General features: G+C 41.7%; 1 protein-coding gene across 7 annotated transcripts in view; it reads left to right on the top strand.

Annotated features, from left to right (window-relative positions):
* LOC124238003 (unconventional myosin-Ib) overlaps nucleotides 1-18,260 on the top strand; it is a 179,916-nt gene that overhangs the window by 36,617 nt on the left and 125,039 nt on the right. For all 7 annotated transcript variants that reach the window (XM_046658306.1, XM_046658308.1, XM_046658307.1 and 4 more), the window contains one exon: nucleotides 14,658-14,773. In XM_046658306.1, the coding sequence (XP_046514262.1) occupies nucleotides 14,658-14,773 (116 nt within the window). The remainder of the gene's footprint in view (nucleotides 1-14,657; nucleotides 14,774-18,260) is intronic.

An 18,260-nucleotide genomic window follows, 5' to 3' on the forward strand; every position in this document is an offset into this window, starting at 1 on the left:
CCTCATATGTTGTGTATACTGCCTTTGGGAGATCAGTTTCTGGCTCTTATCCTGATAATATTCCTCCTTTGCTTCTGTTCCTGGGTTGCTGCAGAATTGTTTGCCTGATGCCAAAGCCTAAGTTAATATGACATGCAGTGTTTTACTGTCTTGTACTTCACTTTGTTTTTTTAATTCTTTCCCAGAAAATGAAGGTGCAGTTTTTTTAAAAAAAATTCTCTTTTGTAGTCTCATAGCTTTGTTTTATACTATAAAAGCGGGTGACAGTCTAGGATGATCCATCTTGCGAACACGTAGGACAGTCGTTTGTAGGTTCAGAAGCTATGGTTGATAAGGGGGCCTGGTGAACGGAAGGACCCTTGGCTCAGACTTTTGAACTCTGGCTGTACCTGGAGCCTTAGCCACCTCCTGTGTGAACCAGCTGTAGGTCAGGGGACCCTGTTCTTCTATCCTGCATCTATCTGCCTTTGTCCCTACCTTCACACAGCTCTCACAAGGAATTGCTTTGCCTCCACATATGAGTTCTCCACTCTCCAGAGCATTCGTAACCCCTGGTGATCTCTGGAGCTCCAGCCAGCTGAGTCTGGAAGTAGAATCCCTCGGATCCTGTCTATACGAAACCTGAAGCTTTGGGTAGACCGCTTCAGTCACACATACTCCTCAAACCACTGACTGTGGCCAGGTGACCAGAATGAACCGAGTGGCTTAAGAAAATGTCTATCCCTAGGATTGGGGTAGGATCAGCTTTTTCCAGAGTAGATGGGCTGTATGTAATGGGGTGAATGCCCAACCAAATATATCTGTCAACATGTTAGGAGGAGGAAACGGGGAATGGATGCTGATGAGGCCACGTGCTGTAGACTCCTCACAGGTTTGGCAGGGAATCCTGTGATGAAGTGCCTTTATTGATGTGGATACCGCCCTACAGGACATGCCCCATGGGAAGCATTTATCATTTGAGTTCTAGGCTACAGGTGTGCCCAGAGTCCTGCCCTTCGGACTTTTCTCCTGGAGCATTCTTGATGGCCGAGAAGAGTAAACAGGTGTCCCAGGGCTCTGGGCAGAGTTGAAGTCCATCTACTTTAGGGAAATTTTGTTCAAATCTTTATTTCCAAGGTAATTCAGAGTTTTATTGTGTTCTGTAACGCATATGGGTTTGTTTTAATCTAATATGCTCCTTGCAGCCCTTCTTCGAGTCAGAACTGGTTTTTCTGCTGATGAGTGGGTTTAGGTGGTTTTCTATCTGAATTGTCAGGTTCAGGATCATTTAGATAATATAGGTCTGAATTAGTCCAATTTTAGGATCTTATGTTAAACTAATTGTAGTTGTAAGAGGAGTGCTTGAAAGTCTAGTAAAAATGGTCTTAATTTTTAGAAGTTAGTACTCAAATTAGGGTCCTCATAAAGATGGGTACTTTTATGAAAGATACTAAAGTGCATGCTTCAGGAACATCCATTCTTTGCTTTGAGGTGGGTTCATACACTTGTTTAAAAAGCCCTGAGTTGGTTCATAACCCTGTTTGTAGCCAGACAGAGTCTCTAAATCTGGGACAGTTCCAGACGTTGACGTGGTCTTTGCAGTCAGGGCTGTGCAGTGGGAGACGGAGGAGGCTCAGGCGAGAATAGCCAGGAGGACTGGCGGCCCGATGGGGTAGCGTGCAGGCGCAGGGACTGTTATTCCTCCCTCTTGGCAGGGTGCAGTTCAAGCTGGGACCAGCTGCAGGATGTGCCATTTGGTCTAGCAGTCTCTGTATGGGGTCAGTGGTAGGAAATGCTGGTCATGACATTCCAAGCACTGCCTTTCTGTATTCTTTCTGTCCTTTGTCAGACCTTCTTCCGGCCTCCCCACCCCCACCCCCAGCCAGACGGGATGGTGGCAGGATTTCACGTGGACTTGTAATGTAGGAGACCCAGCCAGACGGGATTCTGTTTTTAGGGTGGCCGGTCAGGACTGTGGTTCTCTTCAGAAACAGGAAAGCTGCAATTTAGGCAAGAACAAGGCCCAGGGCAAATTTGGAAACTAAAGAACCAAGGTATCTATTCCCTGACAAGAAGTATTTTTGGTGCTGACAAGTAGATTTTTTTCTGTTTTCTCTCTGAATTGTCAGGTTACGGATCATCCAGATATAGAGGTCTGAATTAGTCCAATTTTAGGATCTTAAGTTAAGCTAATTGTAGAGGTAAGAGGGACTACTTTGAAAGTCTAGTAAAAATTATCTTAATTTTTAGAAGTTAGTATTAGAGTTAGAATCCCCATAAGGATGAGGTGAGATGCTTTTATGAAAGATACTCAAATATAAGTACAATGTATTTGGTTTAAAATATTGCAAAGTAAATGAAAATAATTCTACTTAACATTTATATATTTATTTGAAGTTTCAAAAAACACTTTCATTTACACACATGAAAATTCCTAGCTTATGAGTATAGTAACATGTGTTCCTGGGAATTTGATAAATGCTATATTGGTTTTCTCTTGCTGCATAACAAATTGCCCCAAACGTAGTGACTTAAAATAGCATACCTTTATTATCTTGCTGTTTCTGTGGCTCAGGAGTCCGGGCCTGGCCTAGCTGGGTCCTCTGCTCAGGGTTTTCCCAGGCTGTCATCAAGGTGTCAGCCAGGACTGCAGTATCATTGGAGACTGGGTCCTTTTCCAAGCTCGCAGGGTTGTTGGCAGAGAGCGGGACTGAGTTCAAACGTCCAATTTAGTGCTGTTCCTGCTACCTAGAGGTTCTCCAATTATTTTTGTTTTTTAAATTTCCTTTAAAAATTCTTTATGTTTTTTACTTACAAAAGTCACAAATATTTTTGGAGAAAAAAATCCCACAGTACGGGCATATATAACCTAAAAATGTAATTTTCTTATCTTAGTACCCCAGTCCAATTTCCGGGAGTAATAGTAGTTAATAGAGAGGTGGGTAATCTTCCAGATTATGTTAGTTGAATTAAAAATAAGTTTTTTTATTTTCAAGTTGGAAGTAGGAGTTCTCCTTCATCTAGATGGATGAGCCTGTTCCCAGAGAGCCCAGACTCAACAGAGTTTGATGGAAGCAAGGACCATCTTTAATGCCACCCCCCCATCCCACCTAGACCGAGCAGGGAAAGGGGGAGGGAGGGCATCCCTGACCTGGTGAAACGAAACGCCTAGACGTGGCTGTGTATGGGGGGTTCACCATGAGCAGACTCAGCCTCCTGGGCTCATTGAAAGGTAGACCGTTAAGGAAACACAGAGAACAAATTGTATGTGTTTTCAAGAGTGTGGCCTTGGTGTTGGTTTGGAGACACAGCATTAGAAGGCCAGATAAAGTTGGTGAAAAACAGCAAGTCACAAGGCTGAAGAGAAATGTTGTGTCTGATTTCTGAGCACAGTCTATCTCTTGGATGGTTTTATAATACTTTTCAAAACAATCATTTTTGGTAATAACTTGCCGGTTTCAACCCATCCAAACTCTCTTAAAACCTTTGGTGATTGGAAAATTTCTTCCTTTTAGAACTTGCAAAATGGACACACATTTTTCTGTTATTTACCAAGCTTAGTGAGTTGTTTCATCATGCAGGCACTGTATAGTACTTCACATGTCTGTATAACATTTATAATATATTAATTTAACGTTCTGGTTGAAGCTTTACCTGAAGTTCCATTTGGAGGAGATTAGGACATGACCTTGAGTCTGCAGAAGTGTCGTCTTTTGGTGGCAGTGAGGTGGGTACTAAGAAGCAAAGACCTGAGCTCCAGTCCTGGCTCTGCCTCTTACTGTCTGTGAGACTGTTTTCTTATCAGTAAAAGGATAAATGATAACTACTAACATTTATTAACTCCTTATTGATACAATATGCTATTCTAAGCACTTTACGTGCATTTGTTCATTTAATTTTTGCTAGAGTCCTCTGCACTGTTAGGTTTTTAAATTATCTTTATTTTGCATATGAGGAAACTGAGTCTCAGAAAGGCTAAGTAACTTGTCCAGCGTCACATAGCGAGTAGGTGATGGCACTGGAATTCACACCCAACAAGTCTGGCTCCAGAGTTCATTCTCTTAATAATAAATAGTCCTGCTGACTTTACACAGTTGCTGTGGACATCAGATGATACCACTGGTACGGAAACATTCTCAGTCTACAAAGTGCTGTTCACAGTAATTGAGTATGATATTAAAGAATGTGTAGGTTTGGAGAAAGGCAGTCTCAACAAACCAGAAAAATCACTGAAATGATAATCAGTATTCCAGTCCCATGTTGAATTAGCGTTCAGCAGTGCTGTGACATGAACTAGTGTGACGTGGAGCAAGTGCGTTCAGTTCTAAAGTCACAGGCACTCACTAGTCAAAGAAAAGCCATAGCAGCCCTTGGGATGATGTCTCCCCCTCTGGAAGGAGGGAGAAGATTGTGGGATGAGATTGTTTTTTATCATGTTCACTGGTTGGCGGGTGATTGACAGCTGCACGTGGTCCTTCACCTTTATGAGCAGAAGGTGGGGGAAGCAATTTAGCAAAAGGGACATGTGGCCAATTCAGCCCTCCCCTCTACACATGCATCTCTTTCTGCTGTTACATCTATAGTACAGATGAGTATTAATGGTAATCCTAATTTCTAAAGAGAGGCTGTTGTGTTCATCAAACTCTGTTTTGGAGGGGGTGAAGGGTCAGAGACAGTATGGCTTACTGGGAAAGGTATGAGCCTTTGGCAGACAGACCTAAGGTTGACTCTTGGCCGCTCACAACCACTGTGACCATTGTGAGTAATTGAGGGTCAGTTCTCCCATCCATAACAGAGGTATCATGAGGCTTATCTCATTGAGTTGTGATGGAGATTAAGGGGCATCTTAGCCCGGTGCTTGGCACACAGTAGGAGTGGAGTCCCTGGTAGGTGCCATGACTTTCTGAAAAACCTGGAAACCCAGACTGACTTTTCTTTAAGGTTTCATGTAATTAGAATCTTTCTCTTTCCTCCCCTTTCCAGACTCTCTCTTTCCCTCCCTTTCTTCCTCCCTCTTTGGTATTCATTGTACAGATTTCATTTTTGTTGTATTACTATTTTCAGTTAGCCATATAATACTGTTTTCAAGACTTGTAGCTAGCAGTATGCCTGTAACACAGGACCACTCTGTATCTTAGTTAAACAGTTTTGGTAGGTCTGGAGTATGGTCAGTATTTGGAAAATCCTTGTCTTATTGCAGAGTTTATCTCAATGAAGTATTGTGTTATTCTGCTCTAAAATAAAGGCTGCCTGAGGCAGTATTTTTAGCCAGTATTTCAGCGTGGCATGGAACTCATATATAGTTCTTTAATTCATAGTCTGAAATGACTGACAGCACAGGAACAAAGGATTATAATACGATGGTAGTTTAGGCGTGTCTCGGACTAGACTGACAGTGACCAGGCCTGACAAGCTGCCACCTCCTTTGGCAGCTCCTGGCCTGTGCGTGGGCTCCTGATCTAGGCCAGTGATTTATGGCACAGCATAGATAAAAAGATGATCAGGGCTTGATTCTTTCCTCGAACTTTGAATTGAGAAATACTGAAAAAATAAAATATCAGTGGAAGCAGATGCTGACAGTACTGACGTGAGGCCATAATGGGCCATGTGCAGGCAGAAACTCTGAGGAAGAGTCTTTGAAGTAGACCAGCTATGGAGTAGAAAGTGAGGAAAGCAGTTAGTTGCAGGCCCAGAGGAAGCGGGAGCGTGAGCAGGGGATGAGCGCGTTGATGTTGAACCGGCAGTGGAAAGGAAGTCTTCACAGACTTGTGTTTCGTGGTCCCTAGGGCTGCCTTGTACCGTACTTGCTCTTGGCTCCCAGCTTTTCTTGTAGCTCAATGACAGCTTGCTTGGGGGATCCTGCCTGTGTTCACTGTTACAGTAAAACTTCAGTACTTGATGGACCTTGAGAGCATCTCTGCCAAGCAGCTGAAAGAGCCCAAGCAAATCGCACTTCTCTGGTCCAGTGTCCCAGACTGTGGCGTAGAGCTTTGGCATGAAACTACCTTGGGCGAGCTTTGAAAACCTTCTCATGCCTTCTCTTTCTTCTAGGTATATGTTTTGCGTATGTTATCACAAATATGTTCTGAGACTGGGATGTGAGGTGTACACACTGAATTACATTGTTTTAGCAATAACATCCAGATAGAATCCTAACTTGGTTATCAGCCTTATGTTTGTAACTTTTCACTTAGGGAGTTTTTCACAATTTTGAACTGTGTCTAATACCAATCAAAGCTTTGGTAGACCAAACTGTGTCTTTAAAAATCTAATTAAGACAAAAGCCCTCTTCAGGGGAATTCGGGAAATCTTACAGATGTCTAATTAAAAACACTGGGGCACATAATGTCTTGATGTCTTGTGATCAAATTCCCAGGATCCAAGACCCAAGAAGAGGGTAGGGCCCTCCCCGTGAAGTGAGGAGCGTGTTGTTTCTGATGATCCCACCAGCTGGTCTTGTATAATCACTTTCTCCGTATCCTAGGCTTTTGGTATTAGTTTCGTTAAGACGTACCGAATGTGCTCATCTGATAACTCATCAGTTCCCTGTGTACAAAGACCGTTTTGTAAGCCTTTGGCATCATGGGACTCCTCAGTGAATTTAGCTGAGGTAGTAATCTATGCTGTTGGCTGCCAAGTCCTGAGTTGGCTAATTACAGTGGCCAGTAGATTCCGGTAGAGGTAAACTGTGAGTTTCTGTAAGCACAGTCGGTAGTATTTACGGAATGCTTGCTGTGCTGTGTTTTGTATTTTAACACACAATCTCAGTCAATTCTCTGCATTATTTGAGGAGGAACCAGCATCACCCTCCTTGTCCAGATGAGGAAACTGGGGCTTGGAGAAGTTAAGTAATGTGCCCAGGGTCACACAAAACTGAAAATCTTTGCCAGATAACTTGGAGCTGAGGTTTCCACAATATTTCAAGTACACGTGAAGCATTATATGATACTGGATGACGTAGAAACTAAGAGCTCAGAAACACTTAAGTCAGGATGACCTGGGTTCAGACTCAGTCAGTTTCATCATCTAACCCCTTCACCCCGCACACTGACTTTTACCTCAGAACTGCTTTCAGACCGAAGCCCAGACTCCTCAGCCTGATAGTCGAGGCTCTGTAGAGTTTGATCTCATCCCAGTCTTATTTTCTAGGCTATTACTCACAGGAGGTTTGTGTTCTAGGCAAGCTGTTCCATTCCCTATCTCTGAAATTTGGTTGGGTGCCTCTGTCCATGTTGTAATCCATGTTACAGCATGTGTCAGAACATCCTTCCTTTTCAGGGCTGAATAATATTCCATTGTATCCATATACCACATTTTGTTGATCCATTCATCCATCGATGGACACTTGGGCTACTTCCTCCTTTTGGCTATTGTGAACAAAGCTGCCGTGAACCTGGTGTACATACACATGTCTGTTTTGAGTCTGTGGTACTTCATGCTTTAAAAAAAATATATTTGGAAGGATAAAACCATCTTAGCAAAATTTCTTAAAAAAAAGGAAGGGTCCAAGTGTCATCTAAAACCTGAAATCTCATATGCCACTCTTTCGGGGAACATTTCTTTATCTGAATCATGCCCACCCTTTCAAACCTGCTCAGATCCCTCCCGGGCTTCTCTGGAACATCTCAGACCTCTGCAGATCATAGTGACTTTTTGTTCATTTAAACCCAAAGTGCTCATTCAGGCAGTAAGAAGACTAATGACTCATTTAGCCAAGAATCACGTAAATCCTATTTCATCTGTTTTCGTGGCTAGAGTAGTTGACTCTTACACGTTGTGTTTTGCAATATAAAAGTCTCACTTTCGAAGCTTTGGTATAAGCTTCTCAGAGGCACAACCACAGGAGCGTCTTATATTTCCCACTATGTCCAACACGATGATTTGCATAAAGAAGCCTCTTACTGAATTTGTTGCTTGCTTGTTAAACGGTTGTCACCTAAATTCTGTCAAGGCCATCAGTGCGGTTGTGCAGCCGTGTGAAGCGTTGTCTGTACCTGAGTCCTGACCTGTCCTGGATTTGAACTGTTAGTGCTTTGGAGATGAAAGTAACATGCTTGGAGACTGGCACTTGGAGGACTCCTCCGCATTCCTTAGTAGTTCTTTGATGCCATTTTAGGCTCAATAATTAGCATTAAGTAAGATATTTAAATAGACATTCCCTGGTGCATTGCCACCTTCCTGGTTTATTTCTCTGAAGTTAAAGAGTGATTGTAATACAGTGTTGCATTTCTTCACCGTGTAGGCACAACTTTGTGTGCTTGGATAAACATTAAAAAAAAATCTTTTTGGGTTGAGATGAAAAATTTCCCCTGTAACTAGGAGATCTGTTCCTTCCTCCCCCTCCTTTTTAGTTTGTACCTGGTGGTAGAAGGATTTCAGCATTCCTCAGATAGTCAAGTAGGAGGCTTCTGCCGGACAGAGTAGCTCTCTGTTCTAGAGCGGTGAGGACACCATTGTGAGGCATCGGACAACACAAGTTTCTGTGATTTGGCATTCTTCTTGGCTACTTTTTGCCAAAGCTTCCCAGGCCTGACAGACAGCATGGATTATGTGCTCTCATGAAAAAGAGAACAGATTCTTGGCTGCTTGTCCTGATTCCACTTTTGTTAGATAATGTGGTCATACCACTTGAGTTCTTTGTGCTCCGTGGTTATGGATGTTAAGATGGAGAATTCATATCTCTCGCATGGGGATTTAGGAAGAGTTTAGTAAAAAGGTGCTTGAGTGTGGTTTATATGCCAGCACTTGAACAGGTTTGGGGTGAGTTTTTAAGGAACTGCAGAGACTGGAAACAACTGAAATTCATTCTGAAGAAAATAGGAAGCTGATGAGTGGGCAGATGGGAATCCCTAGTTAGAGCCTCAGTAGAGCAGGGGCTTAAAAAATATATTTTGGAAGAATTTGATAGTTGAAAAGAAGCGTCAGAGTAGTCATCATGATGAAAACGAGTCACTGTAGGATTTCTTTACATGGTTTAGTTATGGTTTGATTTTCAGTGTTATATGGGGAATTGAAATGTAAACTTTCAGGATTTAGGGCTTCGAAAGATCATCACGTTGCCCTGGGAGGAACCACGATAGGAGAGATGTGAAACTGTTCTGACTTTTCTGTGTGTATGTTGTACTAACACTTCAGTGGTCTGGCATTGTGGAGGAATGGGTGTACAGGTGTGCGTAGTCGAGACTCACAAAATATTACAATTGTGCTTCACTGTTTCACTTGAACAAAGTGTTTTTGGTCAAATATCTTTACAAAATGCGTTGCATGTATCCTTGGCTTCAAGAACAGAGTACGTTCTCTTGTTTGGCCCTCGGTGGTCAGGCCGTGCTCTGACTCGGTGCTGTCAGAGGCCCCAGGGCCAGCTGACTGTGCTGTCAGCTCTTACTCCAAAGGACTCTTCGTTTTTATATTTTTAGAATTGTTTTGGTCACTTTTTATTGCTTTTCCTTCTTTCTTTGCTTCTCTTTGACACTCTCTCTTTTCCTTTTTCCATGAGTAGCCATTGTTTCTTCCTTTAGGGTGGGAGTTCTTGACCTGTTCTGTCAACTGTGTGCAAACTTTTACGGGCATATGCTATGTGTGTTTTCTCTGAGGAGAGAGTTCATAGCTTTTGTTGGCATCTCAAAGGGATCAACAACTGAAAAAAAAGGTTAAGAAGGGCTCTGTAGCAGTATTTTTTAAACTGCGATTTCGGCCCATTAATGGGTGACGAAAACCATTTCGTGAGTTAGGACCTGCCGTTTTAAAGAATTTTGTAGTGAATGTAATTCAACAGAGAATATCAGTGTGTCGCATCTGAGAAGGGTATTTATGGTTTTGTGAAATTTTTGCTTCATATATGTGTGTGTGCATGCATGTAAACAGACACTCAAATACACGTACTAGGTCATGATGAAAATTTTATCTCTTACAATGAGCCAGATATTTGAAATACACTGCTGTAGAACAGCTCCAATTTACAGATGTTGCTTCTGTTTCTCTGTAGTGTGTTGAGATACCATATGCCAAGTTTATTAGAAACATGGCTAAGTGAAAGTAAGTAAAGCTAGAAGGATTTTCTTTTCTTTTCTAAATGTTTACGGAATTAATTACATAGGAATATTTAAAGGGGAAAGTAAGATAGGAGATAGGCCAACGGCAACACTAGCATGGTTTCTGCAATTCAGAGTAAAACGTGGTCCTGTGAGTCCTGAAGGCGAAGGCCACAGCAGTGGTTTTCAACTCTGGTTACACATTACTTCATCTGGGGAGACTTTAAAAGATAGAGAGACATGGCCCCTCCCCAGACCACTAAAACAGAATCTCTGAGGATGGGGCCCTGGAAGAACTTTCTTATAGAATAAAGTGTATGGTCTTTGGGTTCTATATGTCTGGGTTCTGAATTGTGGTCTGGAGTGTGGAGGTCACTGGATGGCATCCTCCAGAAAAGACTTCAGTTTCCAGTGTAATCACAATAGGAATATTCAAGTATTACTTGGTTATTCAGAAGGCATCTGTTCTGGAATGCTAGAGATATCTAAAATATGAAGGCAGAGATTGTTTTGGCTTAGGAATGTTTGTACATTCTTGATTTATTGTCTGCCCTTGAGAAGTGAAAGATAAACTTACTAATTGAATGTGCCTTTTATAGCAAGGTGGAGCTTTTCCTTTCCCCCTTCCCTTTTTCTTTTCTTCTTTCTTGTTTGCTTCTCTTCCCTCCCCCTTCTCTTCCCTCCCTTCCTCTTCCCCTCGTCAGTGTCAGAGGCTGGTCCCACAGGACAGTGCCATGGAGGGAGCTTTCCATGGTGGTGGTGTGCACACGCCTGAGGACTTGGGGGTGCTGGGGGAGCGTGGAGGTGGTGAGCTAGAAGTGGCTGGGGTGGTTACGAGGTTGGTTACACTGAGTAAAAAAGCACATTGATTGAGCAAGTACATACATACATGCATGAGTACATACATTGAGGGTATTGAGCCAGACTTGTCTCTGTTACAGAAGACAGATAGAACCTAAGTGGTGGATAGTCTTGGCCACTATGTGGAAGGAGTCTTTTTCAGTGTGATCAACCCAAGAGAAGAACATCCTCTGGATTCCAGTAGGAGTTTCTCTGTGAGTCCTTTGGGACATAAGGACCAGGTTGAAGTGTGAACACAGCCACAGAAGAGGCCTAGTAGGAATGGGTTAAACTGCCAGAGGGCTTTTATGGGCTCTCTTGGTACTGGCACCATCCAAGCTGGTTGGTGCTGGATGCAGTACATACTTACCTCTTATTTCCAGGGCAAGAAGTGGGTCCTTGTTGCTGTTCCCTTTTGTAAAGGTGTACCATACTTTTCTTTTTTTCTCCTTGGCATATTCAGAATAAAAAGGGCGCATAATGTGCAGCCCTTTTATGCACACACTTGACTTTAAAAAGCTCTGTGTCTTATCTCTGATGTCTTAATTCCAGAGGTTACTTAATGAGTTAGTTTACCGTTGTTTTCACAGCATGATGCAAGAAGAAAATACCAACTTTACATTAATATACAGCTGCTTGTTAAAAAAATAAGTGTATCATTTGTAAGTCCAAATGTTAATTGATGTAAAAACGAACTTTTTGGTCACTATTGTTCCGACTCCCAAAAAGGAGGTTTAATTGGGTTCTGCAGTTACCTGAATGTAGAATGAGTAGCTGCTTAAAACTAGAGGAGAATTGTAAACTCCACCCAGCCAGTCAGCTGCTGTCAGAAATGTCTTTTGTGTCTCAGAGAAAGGAGGGTTGTGACTGTGAACAATTTGAGTCATTCTGTTGGCACATACGGGAATATTTAAATCTTTGACTAATGCACATAGAACCTTCAAGAAAGAAACCCATAAACAGCAAGGGCAGGTATCATGGTAGAGGACGTACCTACTGGAAGTTCAAGGTTAGAGGATACATATCTGAAACATACACATAAACTGGAGTGGAGAGAGAGCAGTTTCTTCTACTGTTTGCTTATTTAGATTGATAAGACTTGTTCAGCTATGTTGGTGTATCAGTAATTGTTGCTGTGTAACAAACCAGCCCCCTTGCGCCCCCCCCCCCCCCAAATTAATGGCTTAAAACAACAACCATTTATTTGCATACAGTTCTCTAGGACAGCAATTTAGACTGAGTTCAGCTTGGTGTGTTTTCTGCTGGTCTCACCTGGGATCATGCATGTGGCTTTAGGCATCTGGTGGCCTAACTGGGGCTGGATGGTTTAGAATGGCATCACTCATGTGTCTGACAGTTGTCAGACTTGTAGTTCAGGGTGCCTTGGCTTTCTGCATGACCTCTCCAACAGGCTAGCTCAGGCTCGTTCACATCCTGGCTTCTAGCCAGAGTTATAAAAAGGGGGACACATCCTAATACACAAATCCTTTTCAGACCTTTGCTTGTGTCTCATCTTGTAATGTCCCTTTGGTCAAATCAAGTCACAAGGACAAATCCAGATCGAAGGGGCGGAGAAATAAACTCTCTTGATACAGAAAGAATGGCAAAGTCACATTTCCAAGTGATGTGCATACGGGGTGGAAGGAATTATTCCAGCCATCTTTGCAAACGGTCTACCACAGTAGGACAAGGAGCTTGAGGTGAAAGGATGTACTTCAAGGATTTGTTCAGTGACAACATGTGGCATACAGGTTTAATAAAATATTAGGCACTGTATGCAATGTACTTGGTATTACATTTCAGCTGAAGAGTAATTCTATGAGAGTCAGTGGTTGGTACCATCCACTCTCTTAGTGGTGAACGGGCCCTGTGCGAGTCAGTTGTTCGTTCAGTTTGTAAATATTTATGGGACATCATTAATGGGCCAGCCCTCTTCTAGGTGATAGAGAAACAGCTGGGGAAAAAAGTGCGTGTAATTCGGTATGTATAAAAGTCACAAGTAACAAAGAGAAACTTAAAACTTGGTAGGGTGGCTTTTGATTTTGGATTTGAGGCAGCAGAGTTTGTTCTCTCTGCAAGAAGAGGCAGATTTTTATCAAGAGTTTAGCACTGTGAAGTTCGGTTTTAAAGAGCAACTTGATCGTTGGTTTCTCTGCTGACAGCGAATATATGTTTTAATTATTGTATTCAAGAAATTATCCAGAAAGGGAGATTCATGTACTTTTCTACTAAAGAAGACTGATCTTTTAATCAACAGATACTAAAGGAGTAACCAGTCATTATATTTTTATATCTACCAATGCACTGCTTCTAGTATATTAGTTAGAAGCTATTCAGACAACTCTTTGGTCTCCAGCATCTTTCATCTACTTGCCTAGGTGGGTCGGACTGTGAAGAAATCTTGAAAAAGTCTTGTTGCAATGGGATAAGTTAGGAGACTTGGAGTCATCTCTTGTCAGGCCCCATTAATTGGGTCCTGGTGATAGAATCTCAGAAATAAATACAAAAATTGCATGGGAGCTGTGTTTCTTTCACAACAGCAGTCTTGTCTACTCTTGATAAGATTATGTTCTTATAGGATGAAAGTCTGTATAAAAATGACCTGTTCAGATTTCCAGGTTGGGGGAGAAGTCTTTCATAATTAAAATAATTGTGACCCATATAAAAAAAAAAGCAGTAGAACGTTTCTACTATCCCATTTTATATTCTGGTTAATTTTCTGGAAAGATCTGACAATCTCTTTGAATCTAAAGGTGGTGATACCGGACAACTTGTTGCTTTAAAAATGCTACCTTTTGTTGCCTGACAATGGAAAGGTTGGGAAGTTGGAGGAGATTTTTTTTCTTCTTTCTTTCTTTCTTTCATCTTTTTCTTTAAAAAAATTTTATCGCTTATTATTTTGTTAGCATCTTCCCCCTGCATCTCTATAATGTCAAAACTGAAAGGAAAAATGGAGCTGCTAAGATGAGTTACGGTTAAGTGTGTCATTGTGCTAGTTTTTGTACAAAATGAACGAAGCCAACGCTACTCTTGCAGTCAGGAGTTTAAGATCGAAATAGAAAGGAAGATAAGTAGTGTTCTGGTTTGTAGTGTGAGACAGTTAGTGTCTGCTAAAATATAGCATTGATCCCTCCAAAAGTAATTTAAATTCTACATTAAATTTAAATTCGACATTAAATGGTCTCTTCTTCAGAAAGTACATTTAAATTCTGATATTACAGTGCATTAGATATAATGTGAAATTATGTTGTTTGAATCCTGGGGGATAACTGTGGCTCTGATACCGAATTGTACGTGGTCTGAGCCCATTGTAGAGACTGACAGGCTTGTGCAAGGGCAGCGCCAAAGTCCAGGCCCTACGTGATGGGAGTGGGTGTGGATAGGGAGGAGGGAAAGCCCTGGGTTAGTGTCGACTGAAACAGGAGGGTAGAGATGAGAGAAGGAAGCCCAGTTCTAACTGGCATCAGGGGAAGCTCCGCCCTTGCTCGCAATTAGCTGTGGTTGGTGATGAAATTTTTGGCAAGTCTGACAGGGCTTTGGAGAACTCTTATCCAGGATCATAAATTAATTGAGAGATTTATTTTGAAAGGTATTTTCAATGTATAAATCTATGCTTTCCATTTATCAGCTAAATCAGTCAACATTATCGACCATCATTTCAGAGATGTAAAGTGTTTGTGAAAGTATCAAATGAATGGTTAGCAGCAGAACTAGTGTTTTTAGAGGGCTGAAACCATGCGACACTAAGATTTAAGATGTTAGAGTCCACCATGTGCTAATGGATATACTGACTTCTTTCTTTTGCAGACATACATTGGAAGTGTGGTTATATCCGTTAACCCATACCGCTCACTGCCCATTTATTCACCTGAGAAAGTGGAAGATTACAGGAATAGGAATTTTTATGAGCTGAGCCCTCACATGTAAGTACCATATTAAAGCATTAAGTTTCTCTTTCGCTCCAAAGATGTGTAGTTGACAGATGTGTCCAGCTGTTCCATTTGAGTCTCAGGAAAGTATTGTAGTTGTTTTTTTTAATTAGATGAGGGAATGTAGAAGTTAATTGTTATGCCTTATTTTAAATGTAAAAAAAGGCAAGTACTTCATTTGGCGTCAGGCTCTTTAAATTCTGAAATATTTGGGTTTAATATGTAAAATATTTTCTGTTAAAAAATTCTGTGTTAGTAGCAGCTGCTGCTAATTACTTTTGCAAATAAAACAAGAATGTGCAATGCTTATTATTATAAAGAGCCCAAGCAGCGTTTCCATATTCTTGGTGGGTCAAGAAAAATCCCAAGTGTGGGGTTGTGTAAAAGTTTTTAAGCAAGAGGAGTAAATAATACCTTCAGTTTCTCATCTTTGCAGACATTGTTCACCAGATGTATGCATTCGGCCAATGATTTCACCTTCTCTAAGTTAGTCACTTGTTTAATTTTTCTGAAGGAGGTCACTTGTTAGTGTAAATAATTCCTGTAAATAATAATCTACAATAATAACTCAGTGCTGGGGTTGGGAAACCCTGAATTAAAGTGAAAGAACCTGCTGACTTTTAGTTCTTTCCTAGCAGAAAAGAATCTCTGTATGATTGAAGATGGGGTCTATGAATTTTGATAGAAAATAAAATCTAATAATTAAAGAACATATATACCACTGTCCAGATGTTTGTTTTGCTTTCTTTTCATAATGCGAGATACAGTGACATCTTTGGGCCATTTGGAACTCAAGATTTAAATAATTTGTGAAAATGGTTATTAAAAACTAGGCACTATATATTTTATCAATCAAGCAGATTCTGATTACTTGGTTTTCTTCTAAAAGTAGATTTTTGCAAGAGATCTTGTTTCATTTTGCCTTAACAAAAATAAAATCTGAAATTTGTTTTATAAAGTTATCCCTATAGTTCAGTCTCTGCAATGAAATACTTTTTTTGGTGCCTGAATCTTTTTTTTTTTTTGAGGAAGATTCGCCCTGAGCTAACATCTGCTGCCAATCCTTCTCTTTTTTGCTTGAGGAAGATTGTCCTTGAGCTAACATCTATGCCCATCTTCCTCTATTTTCTGTATGTGGGATGCCTCCACAGCATGGCTGATGAATGGAGTAGGTCCAGGCCCGGTATCCAAACTGGTGAAGCCAGCCGCTGAAGCAGAGCACCTGGAACTTTAACCACTGGGCTTGATGCCTGAATATTTATTTTAAATTCCAGGCCTTGAAGCTGTGCTTCTCAGAGGAAGGTGCTTAGGTCAACTGTGTCAGAATCCCCCAAGAGCTTAGGGAAAATCTAGTTTCCTAGGCTTCACCTCAAACACGCCAGGAGTCTACATTTTTTTACCAGCTTTCCAGATGATTCTTAGGTGCGTGCAAGTTTGAGAACATGTCTTAGGTGTATATGTACAAATGTTTTCCTTTCCTTAACTGCTTACCACAAATTGTGATCTTTTACAATGATAATATTAACAAAAATAATAATAATAGCTTGTACTTACTGAGTACTTACTATCTGAAGGCTCTGCTCTAAATATTTCATGAGTATTATAACTCACTTCATTCTCAAAATAACCCTTTGAGGTAGGTACTGTTACAAATGGAGAAGTTGTCACAGAGGGACAAGGAATTTATCCACAGCCACACACCTGGGTGGGGAGCCAGGGTGTGAAAAAAGTTGTCTGCTGCCCCCTCAGCTAGAAATCGTTCTCCCGTTTTCACATTAGGGCATCTTACTGTGCGCTTCCATCCCCCTGCCCTCAGCTTGCCTGTGTTCCTGCACCCCAAACCCTCCAAGGTAAGCCTGGCCGTGCCTCAGTTTACCTCCAGAGACTGCATGCCATTCTTCCATTTGCAGCTTAAGTCTCCACTCTGAGGATTGTTTAGGTATCTGATAGATGTCTGTTCTAGAACGTAGGAGTTCATGCTCTGGAATGTCCATTTTTATCCTCGCCTCTGAAGGATTCCTGTAAAAAGCTGCATGGCACTGCTACGCTACCCTAGTTCACCCCATTACCCCCGAGGAAAACAACCACAACCAGCAATAAAGTAAAATAAAATAAATTCCCAGTCTGCTTAGGATAAAGACAAAAAGTTTTTACTGTGGTCTATAAAACACTGCGTGTGGGGTGCAAGGTACACTTTTATGCAATGAATCTGAATTTGCTGGATTCGTATCACAGCCTCCTCCGCATCTCGCTTTGTTCTTTCAGTCCTTACCACACTCCTTCCCACCACGTCACCTTTGCACATGCTGTGCCTTCTGCCTGGAATGCTTTTCTCTCCCTTTTCCTCACGCAACTCCTGTTCTTCCTTTGGATCTTAGATTGCATTAGACCTCAGGGAGGAGCCATCCCTCACCCCGTCCCTGCCAAGGGCAGGTCTCTTAGTCTTGTCACTCTTACAGTTTAACATTTCTTTGTGGCGTTATTTGCTTCAGGTCAGCTTCACCTACTGTGCCAGCTTTTGCCCCCCGTAATATTCTTAGCACCAGAGAGTAAGTGTTCAAAGTAACAGTCACGCCCTGCATAACAACATTCCAGTCAACGGCATACGCAACAGTGGTCCCACGATGTTAGTGCCGTGTGGTCTAGGTGTGTGGTAGGCGATACCATCTAGTTTGTGTAAATACGCTCTATGATGTTCACACGACGACGAAATTGCCTAATGATGCATTTCTCAGACTGTATCCCTGTTGTTAAGTGACACATGACTGGATATTGAACAGAACTTGGGTTCGAGTCCCAGCTCTTCCATTTACAATGTATGTATTACTATGTAATCTGGAGCAAATTACTTGAAAGAGCTGTAGTTCAGAACTTAAATTATTTGCTCTGTTCAGTGGGATGTTTTTGTGTGTGTGTGTGTAAGATTGGCCCTAAGCTAATATGTATTGCCAACTTTCCTCTTTTTTTGCTTGAGGAAAATTGTTGCTCAGCTCAGATCTGTGCCAGTCTTCCTCTATTTCATGTGGGCTGCCGCCACAGCATGGCTTGATGAGTGGTCCTAGGTCTGGGCCTGGGATCCAAACTGGCGAACCCCAGGTCACCAAAGCAGAGCGTGCAAACTTAACTGCTACACCACTGGGCTGGCTCCTAACTTGTGGGATTTTTGTGAGGGCTAAATATCTAGTCCATGTTTAGATGATATAACTGTCTGGTTTACGTAAAGTGCTTAGCATGGACTCTGACAGCCCTGGAGTAAAGGAGAGCTGCTGCTATTAACAGTGATAATGATGGTAATTATTGTAATATGAGATACGCGGACACATTTCCAACATCCTAACAGGCTCTGTCTCACCACTTTCTCCTCCATGGTGGGGACGTTTTCCTCTTCCTTTAATGCATTTTCCTGTATTATTCTTTGTGAATGTCTGTCCTTGACAGTATCTGAAACACGATCAATGCCAGCTAGGTTCCCTACTAAAAC

The sequence above is a fragment of the Equus quagga genome, chromosome 4, assembly GCF_021613505.1.
Source record: "Equus quagga isolate Etosha38 chromosome 4, UCLA_HA_Equagga_1.0, whole genome shotgun sequence".
Lineage (NCBI taxonomy): Eukaryota > Metazoa > Chordata > Mammalia > Perissodactyla > Equidae > Equus > Equus quagga.